Source organism: Larus michahellis, chromosome 1, assembly GCF_964199755.1.
Source record: "Larus michahellis chromosome 1, bLarMic1.1, whole genome shotgun sequence".
NCBI classification, from domain to species: Eukaryota; Metazoa; Chordata; class Aves; order Charadriiformes; family Laridae; genus Larus; species Larus michahellis.
The window spans coordinates 176,711,842-176,727,567 of NC_133896.1; the positions used below are offsets into that span (position 1 = coordinate 176,711,842).

The window sequence follows — 15,726 nt, forward strand, 5'->3', positions numbered from 1 at the left end:
GGCATATTATAAAAAAAAAAAAGAAACTTCTATTATTTCATACAATAAATTTCTGTGCTATATAGTATTTTAAGAGGAATTTGTCATAGCATTGGTCGCCAGGTGGCACTCCTACATATAGTCTTGATACACGGTAATCCTTTGAGAGCGTGTCCCACAATGGGATAAGGACTTCTGGTTTCATCCCCTGTGTAGCTTGTATCTGGAGCTGCACATGTTCATGTCACCACAGCTTCCATCCTATTTCTTGCATTGTAGGGAAATACTTTTAACTTCTGTGTTAATTATTAAAAAGATGAGTGTAACAATTTCTGGTGACATAAAACAGCATTCAGCATTTTAATGATAACAGAATACATACCATACATTTTATATTTGCAGTAGGTTAAAACAGTGATTTGATTATACTAACATTTCTGCATTATTAATTGCACTTTAAATAGAATCATGATATATTTCTGTTGAGGCTTATTCTTGTTTTGCATTTTTGTTATAGAATGTGTTGGGTTGGAAGGGACCTTTAAAGGCCATCTAATCCAACCCCCCCACACTGAGCAGGGACATCTTCAACTAGATCAGGTTGCTCAGAGCCTCATCAAGCCTGGCCTTGAATGTCTCCAGGGATGGGGCCTCCACCACCCCTCTGGGCAACCTGTTCCAGTGTCTCACCACCCTCAGGTGAAAAATTTCTTCCTGATATGTAATCTGAATCTACCCTCTTCTAGTTTGAAGCCATTGCCCCTCATCCTATCACGACATGCCCTTGTAAAAAGTCCCTCCCCATTTCTCCTGTAGCGGTATAGACCACTATAAGGTCTCCTTGGAGCCTTTTCTTCTCCAGGCTGAACAACCCCAACTCTCTCAGCCTGTCTTCACAGGAGAGGTGCTCCACATCTCTCAAATAGATTTTTCTAGATCTGTATCTTGTTCATAGAATAATCATTTTGCATTTCTCTATGCAAGGTTTTCATGCAGTTTAACCACTCTGAATTCCTTTTTCTGTATTTTGTTGTGCAGCCTAGTTTTTGGTGACGTTGTGCCACACTTAAGGATACACTTCTCTGCCACTGAAAGTGTTCCTGCTGCTTAATTCCCCTGTGAACTATCTCTGAATTTGAAAAACAATGTTCAGATGTTCTTGGTACTACTGACGCTGCAAAGAATTTTTCTGTTTCTCATTAATGGGGCCCAAATGTCATCACTACTATGTCTTGGGCAGGTTACAGTTTGTTTTTTTTTTTTTTTTTTTTAAATTCATCTGAGAGCTTGGCCAATTTAAAGCAAGACAGGCTTCCTTCCCAGTCATGCTTCTGAACGGGCAAGTACTGGATGCTGCAACCACACGCAAACCTTGAGAGGAGTGTTAAACTTTACATTTAAAACGAGTAAAGGAATGTAAGCGCGTGCCTCATGTGAATCACTGGTGGGCTGTGCAGCGCTGCTTCTCGCAGTTGGGAAGACGAGAGATGCTCAGCGGTTGACAGAGTCAAGACAACAGATGTTGATTTACCTAGGAGAGAGTCAAGGACGATGAGAAAGAGGATTAAGGGGTTCCCATCTGTTCCTTTTTTTTTTTTTTTGGCAGCTCTGCTGGCACCGATCTTTGTATTGTTCTGGGACAAGAAGTGCCCTGTTCGTCATAGTAAGCTGTACCTTGTCTTACCAGAGGTACAGTACTGCGTTGTGAAGTTGCAACAACATTTTAATAGAGAGACACTGTTGCAGTCTTAATGGTATTTGCGTTTTTCTCTTGAACAAATATAATTTGTGACCTTTGGAGTACTCGTGCCTTTCCAAAGGATCTCTATTCTGCATTGTTTCCGCACCATGCTACAGATCTGCTAACCTTTCTAGCATGGGGGTCACCCTTTGTAATAATATATTTGTGGGATAATATAAAGATTTTCCATTTAACTTTGGCAATAACAAGAAATCCTGTCTTAGTTTCCATTATGGAGAGTGGGAGGGGACCAGGATCCATTCCAAATGATAAAATGAGGTAGAGGTAGTAGGCACTGTCAGGGAGAGAAGTAGACTCCAGCAGCTGCAGTACTGTCTTCCTCATTTTTTTCCTTTCTTTGTATGTGACTGCAGTGGTCAGGGAATAGTAGGGAAGCAAATGCCTCCTTTATATAAAAGCAGAAATAATTGGGAACGTAGAAGTACTTGTTGCAGAAGTTGCTCTATCTCCTGCAATAACTAGCTTTACAACTGGCCTGACCTGCCAACAGCCACCAAACTCTGTATTATCTCAGGAAGAGGGATTTCAGTAAGCTGATCAGATTCTCCCTACAAAAAAGGGTAACCTTTAAAAAAACTCCATAAACAAACAAAAAACCACTACCAAATTGCAAATGTTCCCACCTGGAAAGACGCTATGATCACTTGTAAGCACACAGAACTCGAGATTAAAACTTAGTTTTAAACAGAAAGCGTTGTTCTTCACTGCATTCAAAGTCTGCTGTGCCAGAAAGTTTCATGGGATGACTGTTACATGAAAAAATGACAACAGTAAGAATCTGTTCCACAATCAAATGCTTCTTTTAATCAGTCCTGTATTAAATTGAATAACAATACACTGAACACAGACATAAAATGTGGTGGGTCGCCTTAAGTTCTAGAGAAAATTCTAGCTAGGGGTTATTCTCTTGCAAAATTTGCTCATTCCAGTTCCCCTAAATCTGTTTTGGAATGGTTCTTATTGGCAGAACAAATTATAATCTGTCATTACGATCAAAAAAGATTAGTGCCATTTGAGAAGGAAAAAAAAAACAAACCACCCAAACCCCTATCAGATGAATTTTTCATCTTTTTTATTGTGTACAAAATGCAGTGAGTGTCTCCTGATATTGACGTGTCTCTACGAGACTGATGTGTCTTACTCAAACCTTTGGTGTTACATTTTAAACTACAATAACCTCTATATATCCGGCAAAATACAGAATATTCAATATTTCTACTGATGTTTTTACACACTTACTAGAGGAGGCGCCAGAGTTTCTCTAGCAGCTAAAGTTGAGAGCCTTGCTAATAAGCCCAATCTAATGAATTTACTTTCTAATACTTCAATTACATTGCCAAAAGTTGATTCATTAGAATCTTCACATAAGAGTGGGTAGTTTAAATCAATTATCTAAAGTAAAAATGTCTGTATCTCAGATCTTACTTAAAGGTGCTCTGAGAGGAAAATAAAATTTGACTGGTTAAAAATACTGCAAATACGGTAGTGGACCTTGAAATCCCAGCGAGTTAAGTGACAGCGTTCTTAGAAAAGCAACAGGATGAGAAGCAATCGCAGCTATCGGGCATATTACTGAAACAAAGTACTCCACTCCAAGGTGGCTGAAGTTACGCATAAATTACGGGATCGTAAAGTCAAGTCTACAGCTCCTCTAATAACTTTGTATTTTTTTCTGCAATTAAAATTGTGGCTAGAAAGCTTAAGGGGATGGATAATTACTAGCAATTAACAGTCTGATCATGTGAGATGCTGAGGTCTCTCCGCTCCTGAAAAAATGACCGAGAGCTGTGGTCGCCCACCATTTTGCAGGTTTAAACCCTTTAACGCTGAAGATGAACTGATGGTCCAGATATGACAGATGAAATGGCTGCTGTGGCGCCGTGTGCAGAAACAGTATACATTATCAGGGTATTGTCTTAATGAACAAAACATACCTCCTTTCATAAACAGAAGGAAAACATACTTACCCATTTCATTTGGAAAAATAATCTTGGCGTGTAGTACTCCATTGACAAATGTATTGAATCCAAAATGCTCACAGGCATTTACGTACGTTTAGTTAATTGTATCCATGTTTTGTCACTTCAGTAATATACTTTATTTTGAGGGATTTTGCATCTAATGCCTGTTTAGTCAACAGAAATCAATGGCAGGTTATCAGCAACTCAAAAAAATCTGACTGGGTGCGTGGTTGCTTTCATTTGACCAACCGAACGTGTATTTGCAGCACGTGATATGGCAATTATCGAGCATAGTACTTTATGTACTTTAGATCTTCCAACATAGTTTTCACTTTGAATTTTACAATTTGTTTCAAGAAGCTTGGCCAATAATAATAATAATAATAATAATAATAATAATAAAAGACAATTAAAATAAAAATCATGGCCTCTCGTCAGAGGCTTTGCCTGTCATGTCTCTGCACGGGTGCTGCATTTATACTTCTTTCTGTTTGGGATAACCTGGAGAGAAACTGTTCTTTCATCAAGAACAGACATGTATTCTCAAAGCTCAGTGGATAAGGGCTGTGGAAAATTGCTTTCTTCTCCGTCCCAAAGTTTCTCATTCCCATTAACTGAGCTATAAAGACGATATAGTTTAGGCTAATTCCTAACTATATTGTGCAAAGAATTACAGGATGGTGCTTTTGTTACCATTAAACACTAGGGGAGAAATTACGTGAGGACCATGTCAGACGGAGGTCACGGGCAAAGGAATACTGCGCTCAACATGAGAGAAATTAGGAAGATTTAACTTAAACATGCGTGAAATCTTACAACTGAAGAGAAATGAGAAAAAGGGACCAACTGCACGAAGAAAAGTTATGTAACTAAAGGACCGAGTTTCTAACGAAACACTATTAATGAGATGGGGGGATAAAAAGTGGTAGGCAGATTAAAGGATAAGAAAGAAATAATGAAGTAAATGGATAAAGGTGGTGGACAGCTAAGAGGGATTACTATGAAGAATCGATTCAGAGAGACATAAATAGCTGAAGTGAGAAGAAAGCATCAAAACTTTGGATTAACATCTGAGAATTTGATTTTGAAGGTACTTAACATATTAGTGGTAGAGGTTATTTAGATTAATTTCATCTTAAAAGGGACTTGGATAAAGAATTCAATAATAAAAATAAATTAGGGTCAAAACAACTAGACCTCATATCATATTAAGCAAGTCACCCAACTGAAGGAGAAACCAAACAGCTTTCCATAACTGGCACAGCGGTGACAATTTAAGAACTTCAGATTCATTTTCTGCATTTTGTTCCTTGCAGTTCTACCTGGTAATATAATTTGTAAAAATCAAAGTGGCATCTGTAGCAGCTAAAAGAAGACGCTCTGTAGCGTCTTGAAGTGAAGGCTTCGTGTTCCATTTGAACAACGCGAGAACATCAATGGATCTGTGATGGCTTAAAAGAATTTCAGCCTCTTTCTGCTATTTTTTTTAATGTATTCTCAAGATTGTCTTCACATTTCCTGATTATTTATTTTTATCGCCTAAAAGCCTAGGTGGTTGTCCGCAACCTGGTTTTGGTAGGTCGTAGGCACACACCATACAAAGGGATCTAATAGTCTCGGAGATGGCTTTGTAGCAGCTGCGGCAATTCAGTATGTTGCAGCTTCCCCCTTAGGCTGCTTTGTTGAGAGCCGTTTCACGATTATCCCACCTAAACCCATCGCAACAGAATGTACGCCGGGGTCTCCCCGCTGTTTTAGTGCAAGCCCAGTGTTGGGTTCACTTTCCCGCTAGTTTAAATGGGTCTCGGCGCTCAAGCGACTGAATCGCAGCTTCACGCTCTGGATGAATCGTCTATCCAGCCCTTCCCAAAAGGAGCCATCAGTCTCGCTGCCCTCTTCATGCCCCCAGCAGCTAGTCCCGCTTCCTTTGTGCCAATAGCGGGATCTGGACGAGGGCCTGTCACTTCAATTAGAGGCGGCTCTCAGAACTGAACTGGCAGAAAACGAGCAGTTCCCTGCAGCATCAAACCGGTGCCAGCGCTGCTGCCAGGGAGAGAACGGGGCTTCTTCCAGGTGTGATGTTCAGAGGATGCTGGCGGCTCCCAAATGGTCATCCCGGAATGCTGGAGCACAGCACCAAGCACACCACCTCAATTAACATTCTCAGATGAACGGGTTAATGCGAGACTGAAGGGGCAAGAAATTTTTTTAGGTTTCTGATACACAAAATTCAGCCATTATTCTAATGCAGTTCAGATCCTAATGTGTGTGAAAATAGCTTGGGTAAGCAATTCCATTCTGGCATTAACTCGTACCATTCTAGGAGATATTAAAGCTGGTGTCCAGCCTACATGAGACCTTTTTTCCTTTTTTTTTTTTTTTTTTTTTTTTTGCATTAGCTGCCCTGTTCTAAGAAAAGCTCATTTTAGGATGCTGTTGGAGGAGGTATATTTGAGGTCTTCCTGAGTCAGAACATTAAAACTGAAAATTACAACTGATAAACCAAAATGCATTCAGCCAGATAATTAAACTGGGGGGGGGGGGGGGGGGAAGAAGAGCAAAATACTTTCCTCAGGAAATGAGCACGGTTGCTTGTAATGCTATTAACATATCGCTAACGCGACAGTTTTCGTGTCAGTTCAGACCGTTGTGGGTTGTGACCTGCTGTGCTGTGTGACCTCGCTCTGCCCAAATAATCTGGCACGCAGCCGCAAATCAGAGTCGCTCTTCAGCTCAAAATACAGATTTATTATGTTGTTTTGTTTTTTTTTTTCTAGACAGGGTTAAAACAGTTGCCATGATAGCGTGTTACTGGGAATTATCGCTGCTGTTGCTACAGATGTAAACGCAAGGACGGTCACTAACGTTGACAATTCCCAAACGGATATCCAAAAGGGGTGCTGTACGACTGGAAAAGCTTTGTCCAGCTGCTTGCTCAGGTAGAGACAAGTAACTAACATTTACAGTAGGTGGCGGATTTTTCGTTGACAAAAGATATGTTATCGCGATAGCGGGGGAGGGGGGCGGGGGGAAAACCACTCCAACAGCTCAAGCAGGAAGAAGAAAACACAGAAAAAACTGTTTTTAAAAGCAGTCTTAATTAAACTCTGACTTGACAGCGACTCGGCAGTCGTGGAAGTTTGCGACAAGGCTGGTTTTTTCCCCCGGGCGGGGGCGGCGGAGGGGGCAGAGCCGCGGGGGGGAGAACCCGGGACCCCGCTGGCTCCGGGATGGGGGGGTGGGAGGGGGGTGTATCTCCCCATCACCCCTCCGGCTCGCCAAAAAGCAAAAACAACTCGGAAAAAAAGCTTGGGAGCTTGTGCAAAGGGGGCGGAAGGAGCCCAGCTCCTTCCCTCTGCCGCTCGGCGACCTTCCTCCCCGTGCGGACCTCCTCCTCATCATTATCATCACCATTCTCCTCCTCCTCCTCCTCCTTCCCGGCTGCGGGAGCGCAGGGCAGCATCCCCCGGGGCCGGGCAGTGCCCGGCGGAGCGGAGGCCACGTTGTATTTTTGTTTGGAGCCCGCAGCGGTGCCGTCCCGCCCCTCGGCCGGGTCGCCGTGCCCGCTCGGGGCGTAGCTTCTCTGCTCCTCCCCGGGGCGGTGAAGAGGAGGAGGAGGCGGCGGCGGAGGAGGAGGAGGGTGACTCGGCCGTCCTTTCCCTCCCCGCGGGCTGACCCCGCTCGGGCAGGCAGGCGGGGAGGGCGGCGCGGCTGCGGGGCCGTGCCCGGCGGGATGCGGGCTTAGCGGCGGCCCCGGCCGAGCGCAGGCCCCGCCGGGCTGCACCTGGCGCCGGGGTGAGGAAGGAGGGGGGAAAGCGGCCGCGCTCCTCCGCCCGGGCACCCGCCATGGAGAAGCGAGGGGAGGGCGAGCCGCTCTCCCACCCTTTAGAGCCGGAGCCCGAGCCCGAGCCCGATCCGCAGCCGGCGGCGCCGGGGGAGAAGCGGTTCCGCCTGTGGTACGTGGGCTCGTCGTGCCTGGACCGGCGGACCACGCTGCCCATGCTGCCCTGGCTGATGGCGGAGATCCGCCGCCGCGGGCAGCGCCAGGAGCCCGGCGGCGCCCTGGGCAGCGGGGTGCCGGCCCGGGAGGTGCTGCTGGTGGTGGGTTCGCCCACCCTGCGCTGCGTCCCCGCCGGCCCCGCCAGCCCCGGACGCCCTACCGGCCCCGGCCGCCCCGCCAGCCCCGCGCCCGCCGTCTTCATCTTCGAACATAAGGCGCAGCACATCGCCCGCTTCATCCACAACAGCCACGACCTCACCTACTTCGCCTACCTGATCAAGGCGCAGCCCGACAACCCCGACTCCCCCATGGCCTGCCACGTCTTCCGCGCCACCGACCCCAACCAGGCGAGTGGGCGAGAGGGAGAGGAGGGAGGGGGTTGCCCGGGTTCCCCCCCACCCCGCTTTGCTTCCCTTCCAGACCCTCGGCCGGGCTTGCGAGGCGCTGGGAGAGCGGCACCCACGCACACACACCCACCCGCGGAGTGGGGGGATCCCGGAACCCCGGCCGGGCTGCAGCGCCCTCGGTGTCCGCGGGAAGAGGCGGAGGAGGGGATGGGGGGTGTCACACGATCCCGTGTGGCCGTGGGCTGCCATGTCAACCCCCTGTCCCTAGCCCTCAGCCCACCCTCTGGTCAGGCCGCGGGGTACCCAGCCTCTGCGGGTGCGCTGGGAGATGGAGCCCCTTCCTTTCTCCCTCTCCCGTGGAGCCGCCTCACGTCCCGCCACAGGGAAAAAGCACACCATTTGCAAGCAAAATGCAGAATTTGCGTTAAACCGTCCTTATGGCGGCATAAATGTTGGGCTCAGATAGCCAGGACGGTGCTTTCAGGGCTCCACAGACCCCCCACGTGGCGTGGAACCCATCGTTTGTGAGCGGTGGTCCCGATTTTGTTGATGGGTCAGACTAAGGACACCTGGCCGAGCTCAGGCACACTCGGTAGCGCTGCAAACAACCCTAGGTTTGGGTGGAGACATTGTTGATGAGGTGCCAACTGGAAAAAAAGACCTAACAGTAAGACTGTATTTTCCCGACTCTCTCAACGGGCTTTGGCTCACGCATCAAATGTGCGGCAAACTGCCTTCGCCTCCCTCCTGAGGGTTACGGGAGCGATGGTGGTTTGACGAGTAGGTTTGTCATTGATTTAGTGCGGTGAGGACAAGAAAAAGGCCTTTCAGTAACAATCCTATGGTCGAGTAAGTTAAGACACCTTCCCATTGGTTTCACAGAGGCGTATGGAGGACAAACGCATGCAATTAGAAGTGCTGGATTTTACTGAAACTACTTAGCTGACTTACTGGAAGTATTGAACAGTTGCTTGGGTTTCTTTTGGTTTTGTGTTATTTTTTCTTTTCTTTTTTTTTTTTTTTTAGTGAAGAGGGTAGGAACTATTAAGAAAAATGAAAAGTTCTCAGTATATTAATTTTTATTTTGAACCGACATACTGTCAGAGATTATTAACGTTGGAGGGATTTAGAATTGTGTACATAGCTGTGTCTTGAGCCGTCATCAAAGACGGGACAGGAGATACCCCAAGTGGAGGTAACTATGCTTAACTTGTTGGCAACTGCTGCCACTGTGCTCTGCCAGGAGAGAGCACGCAGAAAGAGCGTGAAATGGAAGGGATCGTGTCTGGCAAGGGAGGAGGCAAAATGTCCTTTTAGGAGTCTGACCGTAGTCTGAAGAGAATCAAGGCACCCACCGTTGGCGGATGCTGAATCAAATTTATTTCTGGGGTAGGTCTGCTCTGGTACCATGACTTTGTAAGAAAACCTCATTCTGTAAAATAGTGGATCCTTATTACTCTTGTGAACATGCAAAAACTGCATACATTTACTTTTGGGAGGCTGTTTCTGACTAAACATTTTATCCATATATCTTCCCTTCTTTCCTCACAGAGGAGAATGTCCTTACGTGCATGGAATTAAATCAAATCGATACTATAGGTAAAGCCTTCCTATTGCAGGAAGTTATTGGTATAAACAAGTTCCCGTTTACAAAGTGCTGCCTTGTTCTGATAATATAGTCTAAATTTTACCTGTCAAGATGGTTTTTAGCCTTGTTATCATTAATAAAGAACAAGTCCCTCATGTGAGGGTTACTCAGCGTGTGATTTCCAGATGAAGAACCAAAATAATGGCAGTAGATGCACAGCCAGTGGTGTGATTCACAACTGTCTGACTAACAGGCAGGTGGTTTTTAAGGTATCAAAAGGAAAAGAAGGTGGATTTTTTTTTTTTCCCTTCCAAGTTTTGTTACCAATCGTTGAGGCTTGGTTGTCGAAGTCTGTGCAGGTTGATTTGCGCTTAAGCCTAGTCCTGAGTGGATGAAATCAGGCTGGAAGTTGGTAGTTCTGAAAATCTTCTTTTGAAGCTCTTGTTTGTTTGTTAAAAGATAGATGCCGTTCTCGCACACTTTAAAGATCTTCAAGTACATGCTTCTCTTTCGTATTGGTAATGTGAGCTTCATGGCATGTATTAGCTTAGAAAGTATTTTTCACAGCTGTTATTTTAGGGCGACCTCGTTTTCCATCTTGGGCCATGGTCGCTTCTAGCCAATGTATGTCGGCACCGCCGCTGAGGGGAGCGATCCTCTCCTCCTCAGGCCTCCTTCCTTCCTCTCGGCTTTGTCCTCGTGGCAGCGCAACTCTTTGTGCAGCCACAGGGCAAACAGGATCAGGGAACTGACTGGTGTTAAACTGGCTTTCAACCCCCCCACCCCCGCCTCCCCCACCTTTGCTGGATTAGTTCCAAACCGCTTCCCTCGTTTGCTTTACTGTGCAACCCTAATAACGTTTTACATCAACGCAGGTAGGTTGGAGACGCAAGGTAGCAGCGTGTGGCCAAGAAGGGGAAGGGCGGGATGGCCTTTTCAGTGGTTAGACTGGCTTCAGGCTAGCCGGAGATGACTACAAAGCCGTGGTATTATCCGTCTTGGCGGTATTAAGTTCATCAGCACGCTAAATCACCCTGGAATGAAGGAAGGGTGGCAGGGGACGTCGTGCGGTCTTTTGAGTTAGAGGACAGCTAGCCGTAATTTTTGATGGCGGATGTAAATGATGAAAGTGAGAGGATAACAATTGACTTCCAAGAGATTACTGCTAGTGTGGTAATTTAAAAAAAAAAACAAAACTAACAATGTGGTTGAGAATGAAAATTTTGGCTTCGAGCCCACCGCTTTGTCCACCAGCGGTATTGCACGGCGTCTGGGATGCACGTGCATTCGCTGTGACCACAAAAGGGGCTGTTATTCACAGAAAAAAAGCAATACTTTTTGCCAGCCCCTGCAGATCTCTTTAGCAGACGACCAATAAAAAGCCAATGCGATAGATATGTGCTGTGATAACATCAGGCGGGAAGATAACATCTTTTAATGTCATTTGCTGCGACCGAAGAGAAAGGAGAGAGCGAGGTGGTAGGAAACCCCTTTACATTTTGTTTGAAAGCCTGCAAATTGTGGCTAGAGCTGAAAAGTAGGAGCGGGTGGGTCGGCTCCTCTTCTGGAGCAGTACTTTGGCGCAGCGTCAAACCCAGAGCTCAGCTGTCGCCACGGGGGTGGATGCTAAGATGCTTCTATGAGGGGCAGTGTGTCTCCTTCTTTTGCCCTTTAGTTACCAGGGGAGAGAAAACTTCTGGAGCCATCTGACTGGTGAGGATGGGAACAGAAGGTTTTTGACTTCCGCCCCCCCCCCGAATTATTATAGTGTTTGCTGCTCCTCGTAACTTTTGAAAGCAGCAGCCAGCTGAAGTGGATGAGGGGAGTTGTCTGTTTTAGTGCTGGCCAGTAGCTTCTGAATAGCAGCCAGAGATTTGTTAGTTTTGTATTGCTGTCATTTGAGAATTATCTAGGATGCCTGGAGTCTTGTCTGTAGACGTCAGATGACAGCATTGTCTCATTTTATACTTGGCAGATTTTCTTCACAACCCCAGGAACAGATTTATTTATTTTTTTTTTTTTTAAACCAAAACCTGGAGTTTATAAATATAGCAGGCGTGCCCTTCTCCCAGCCACCAAGAAAAGCCCTTTTGATTAGTGTTTTTAAGCTCAACTTTAACACGCTTTTACCATGAAGTACTAATTTCATTCTGTAAACCCGATTTTAATTGTGTGAAACGAATCAATGCTGTTTTGACAATTGCCTTGAGTTCCCTGTTCTCTGGGGGCAAGGCTTATGGTCCGATCTCCTTCTGCACTTTTGTTTTGAAAATTATTATGCTGGTCTAGACTGTGCGTTTTCTTCATGGAGCTTGAAAAAGCCGGTTTGGGGGGAATTTTTTTGTTTATAACCTGATCCGGCATCCTAAATCTAATTATACTACAATTGATTCTTGTTAGTGAAGATAGTTGTCTTCTCCAGTTCAGCAAGAACTTACTCGATGCATTTTGTATTTCTTTTATAAACCTTAGGAGCAGTGATCAAAACACATTGTTATGGGGTGTTAAAGCTAATCCTAGCTGGCTGTGAAGGAAAAATGTTCTGGTGCGCAGACCTGAGTAGGGTTTAGCTCTTGTGTGTATGGTCTGTAGCTGCGGCGTTTGGCTGTAACCGTGCTGTCGGGGGACCAGGCTGTCTCAAGGCGAAGCAGAAGTAATGGAGCATTCTGCTGACAAAGTAAAGCTGCGATAAGAAGCGGAGAGGTGGAGGGCCGGAGGCAGCCTGCTGGTAACCCAGATCCCGGCTCTGTCATCGCTGCACGGGCTGAAAGTCTGCTCCGAGAGTGTGTTAATTGTTAGATAATACATTTCAGTAAAGCAAGGCCATAGGACAGATTATTCTGCAAAACAACAATGCAAAATCTTTCATTTCAGCTTTTCAAAGGAGGCTTTTATGCTGTAATAATATCATGTTGTGTACGGCTTCTTATTGAATAATATGTTAGAAACATTTGAAGAAGAGAATTCACGAACTTTACATTCATATTGCTTTTGTGCTTTGATTGTTATGTGACATAGGAGCACAGGCTAAACGGTAGGAAAATTTTGCCATATTAAGTAGATATGCACAGCACTGTTGCAATTCATATTAAATAGTTGCACAGTCGTCTGATAATCTGTGTTTTGAATAGGTAGAACAGACATGATAAAAAAGTTAGGGTCTGGGTTTTGAAGGATTCTGCAGGAAATGGGAGAGATGCAGAGTTTGGATGCTCGATCAACTCGAGCGCACTTGGGATTTCAGAGGAAAGAAGGAGGTAATGCTGTTTTCCATGAAAAAGAGAGGTTGTCCCAGTTTTATCAAGAAAACAAGTCTTGGAGAGACCAAAAGAAAATTTTCTCGAAGTTTGGGTGGGTCAAAATTTCATTCATGGGTTGAGAAACTGAAAAGCAGTGACTCAAAACAAAGCGTGGATGCTAAAGGCTTGCAATGAATGCAGAATTGTTTGTTGAGCGGCCTCATTATCTCCAGCCTACGTGGGCTGTACAGCCTCAGATGAGAAGTCTTGCACTCCCTTTTTTTGTTGGGTTTTTGTTGTTTGGTTTGTATTTTAATTTTTTTAAACACTGTAAGACGTAAGATTTGGGAAATGGAACTGAAAGTTGAGAGCTTAAGGTTTTATTTTTGTTTCCTTAATGATAGATGCGGCACTTTTTTTTTTCTGAAAATGAGAGCGCTTCTCACTTTAGGCTTGTAAAACTATCTTTTCAGGTTGTGGTTTTGAACATCTCGTCCATAATAACTTTCTGCCATGTCCCTAACAGAAGAAATAATAAAAACATTAAAATTGTTAACTGTTTGTAAATGCTTATATGTTAGCCTTTTTATCCCTGATTAATCTTTAGGAGAGGAAAGAGGGAATGGTTTTAAATACTGTCATATCCGCTGCGTTTGTAAAAAGAATTAATTCATTTTTTCTTTTGCAGTGATTGAAAACAACCCCGTTATCTGGGGAGTAGAAGTGATGTTATGGAGGATTGTATTTTCAGAAAGGCAAAATAAAATATAGAATAATAAATATAAGAAGTGATGTGAGTTCACTGAGAGCGGCTGTAGGTAATACAGTGACGAGATAATGAGGCTATTTTATTTAAAGAAAGGAGTTTGTATGGATCTGTGCACACCAAATGAAGGCTTCTCTTCTGATTATCTGTTTCTATGTTTTTCTGTCCGTTTTTTCAAATGTAGAGGCAGATTCTTCTAAAAACAATTAAATAGAAAACTGACTTCCAAAAGGTTTGGCTAGCTTATGTATGTCTTGGCAACAGGGACAGTCTGATTTTTAGGGATGGTAAAAATCTCAGACCAAAATGCTTGAAGTTAATGGCTGTAAAAGTGAATCCTAAAAAAGATTAAATTTCCAAACAATCGTCACAGTAGCGTGACTGACTCCTGCCCAGCTCTGCTCTTTGCTAGAGGTTGGTACAGCGCTTGACGTGCACAGCTCACCCTTCCTTGCATCTCTTCCATCCGTCTTTCCTATTTGCCTTGAACCCCCTGAGGATCTTGAGTTTCTCTGAGGTAAAGTGGTGAGCACCGCGATGTATTTTGGAGGCCGATCACGGAGGTTGCTTTCTAGGCTGTAGGTCATGCAGAATTTTCAGCAGGGTTGGCACGGTCCCCTCATGGCACCAGCTGTCCGCTGCCACCTGGTTTTGTTTCCTTTGTGGTTTCAGATACTATTTCAAGTTCAGAGACAAGAAAAAAAAAAAAAAACAAAATAAAGAAGAGTATACTTTCGTGTGACTTTTATCATTTGTCCCGTATGTGAATTGTGGCATCATCTACCTTCGCGTGCTGCACTGTTCTGAGGCATCTTTAGAGACCACAGGAGATGACTGGGTAAAAAGACAAGAACTACTGGAAGTCTTGTATAGGTCGTTAAATAATACAGTGTTTGAGGGCAGCTGGAAAGCAAACTTAAGGCAGCAAAATGAAGTGACTTAATTCATAAACAGGAACTGTGCTTTTCTGTTTTGTGTAAACTGTAATATAATACCTATGACCTTATGTTCTGACACAAATAGGTACACCAAGACCATATACAGTAACATGGGTTCCAAAATAAATCAGAGCATCGCTAATGCAAGATAGCACATGATCGTGTCATGAACAACGCCACCTACCCTGAAGAGGTCTTCAAAGTGCAAAAAGGCAATACAGAACGGCAGAGGGGGGCTGAAAGCACAAAGCGTGGAAGAGGTTACCCCAGGGTTGCAAGAAGTATGTGACCTCCCATTTTGTGGTCTGTTTTGAGTACCAGAGAGCATGCGTGAGTTGTGGATATGCATATTTTCTTTTCCCTTTCCAGGTGTATTAACTAGGTGACAAGTGGCAGATCAGTGAGGTGGGCAAATGAACATACTTGCTGGTCCTATAGATCTGAGAGTAGTCTGGTAATTCAGTCTTCCTCTTGGCGTTGGTCAGAGGTAAGCCTGTTCATGGATTAGTTCTAGTAGTATATTTAGGACTACAGGGAAAAGAACATAAAAGTTAACTACGAATCTTGAATAATCCAGTCAGTCTTCATTCTGAGCACGGTCGTGCTTTACCAGCGCAAAACCTACCATAGTCTGAAAGCTGTGCTCCCTCACCTCCACCTCTCCGCAGCAGCCATACCGCCTGAAATGAACATCCTTACGTCCGCCTGTTTGAGGCGAAGCCTGCTTAAAGCCATCCCTCCCACAAAGTGGAATCCGCTGCTTAATCCTCCCCCTCCATGCTGCGGGAATTGGGACTTCCAATAAGAAGATAATTGCTCGGTCCGCTTCTGGAGAGGATGGTGCTGCTGGGTTTTCCTCTGCTCCCCAAGCACACCCTCTTTGGGCAAAGAAAAAGGAAAACCATGGCAGCAGCAGGGCCTCTGGGTATCATTTCACCCTCCTTGAGGTGAAATGTGTGTTGGCTTTAGCTGCGGTGCTTAAACTTGGGTTTTGTGTCCTTCTACAAGGTTTTAGTTACTTAAGTCAACTGAACAAAAACCTGAGACATGTACTTCAAAGGCTGCCATACCATGAAGACTGTTCAGCCAGGGTAGATGGCATATAGCAAGTACATGTATAACATGTCTTAAAATTTATTTTTCTGT

General features: G+C 44.8%; 2 protein-coding genes across 7 annotated transcripts in view; both read left to right on the forward strand.

Annotated features, from left to right (window-relative positions):
• COMMD6 (COMM domain containing 6) overlaps positions 1-15,726 on the forward strand; it is a 42,992-nt gene that overhangs the window by 10,109 nt on the left and 17,157 nt on the right. For 2 of the 5 annotated variants that reach the window (XR_012584306.1, XR_012584310.1), the window contains exon 8: positions 1,018-1,921. The exons of 1 other annotated variant lie outside the window; for it this stretch is intronic. The gene's annotated coding sequence lies outside the window, so the exon portion shown is untranslated. Of the gene's footprint in view, positions 1-1,017; positions 2,424-6,479; positions 6,838-15,726 lie in introns of those variants that run through there. 2 more of the 5 variants (XR_012584307.1, XR_012584308.1) reach the window with 2 other exon arrangements.
• TBC1D4 (TBC1 domain family member 4) overlaps positions 7,329-15,726 on the forward strand; it is a 114,090-nt gene continuing 105,692 nt past the window's right edge. The window contains exon 1 of one of the 2 annotated variants that reach the window (XM_074563837.1): positions 7,329-8,049. In XM_074563837.1, the coding sequence (XP_074419938.1) occupies positions 7,549-8,049 (501 nt within the window). In that variant the 5' untranslated portion in view covers positions 7,329-7,548. The remainder of the gene's footprint in view (positions 8,050-15,726) is intronic. The other variant, XM_074563846.1, reaches the window with a different exon arrangement.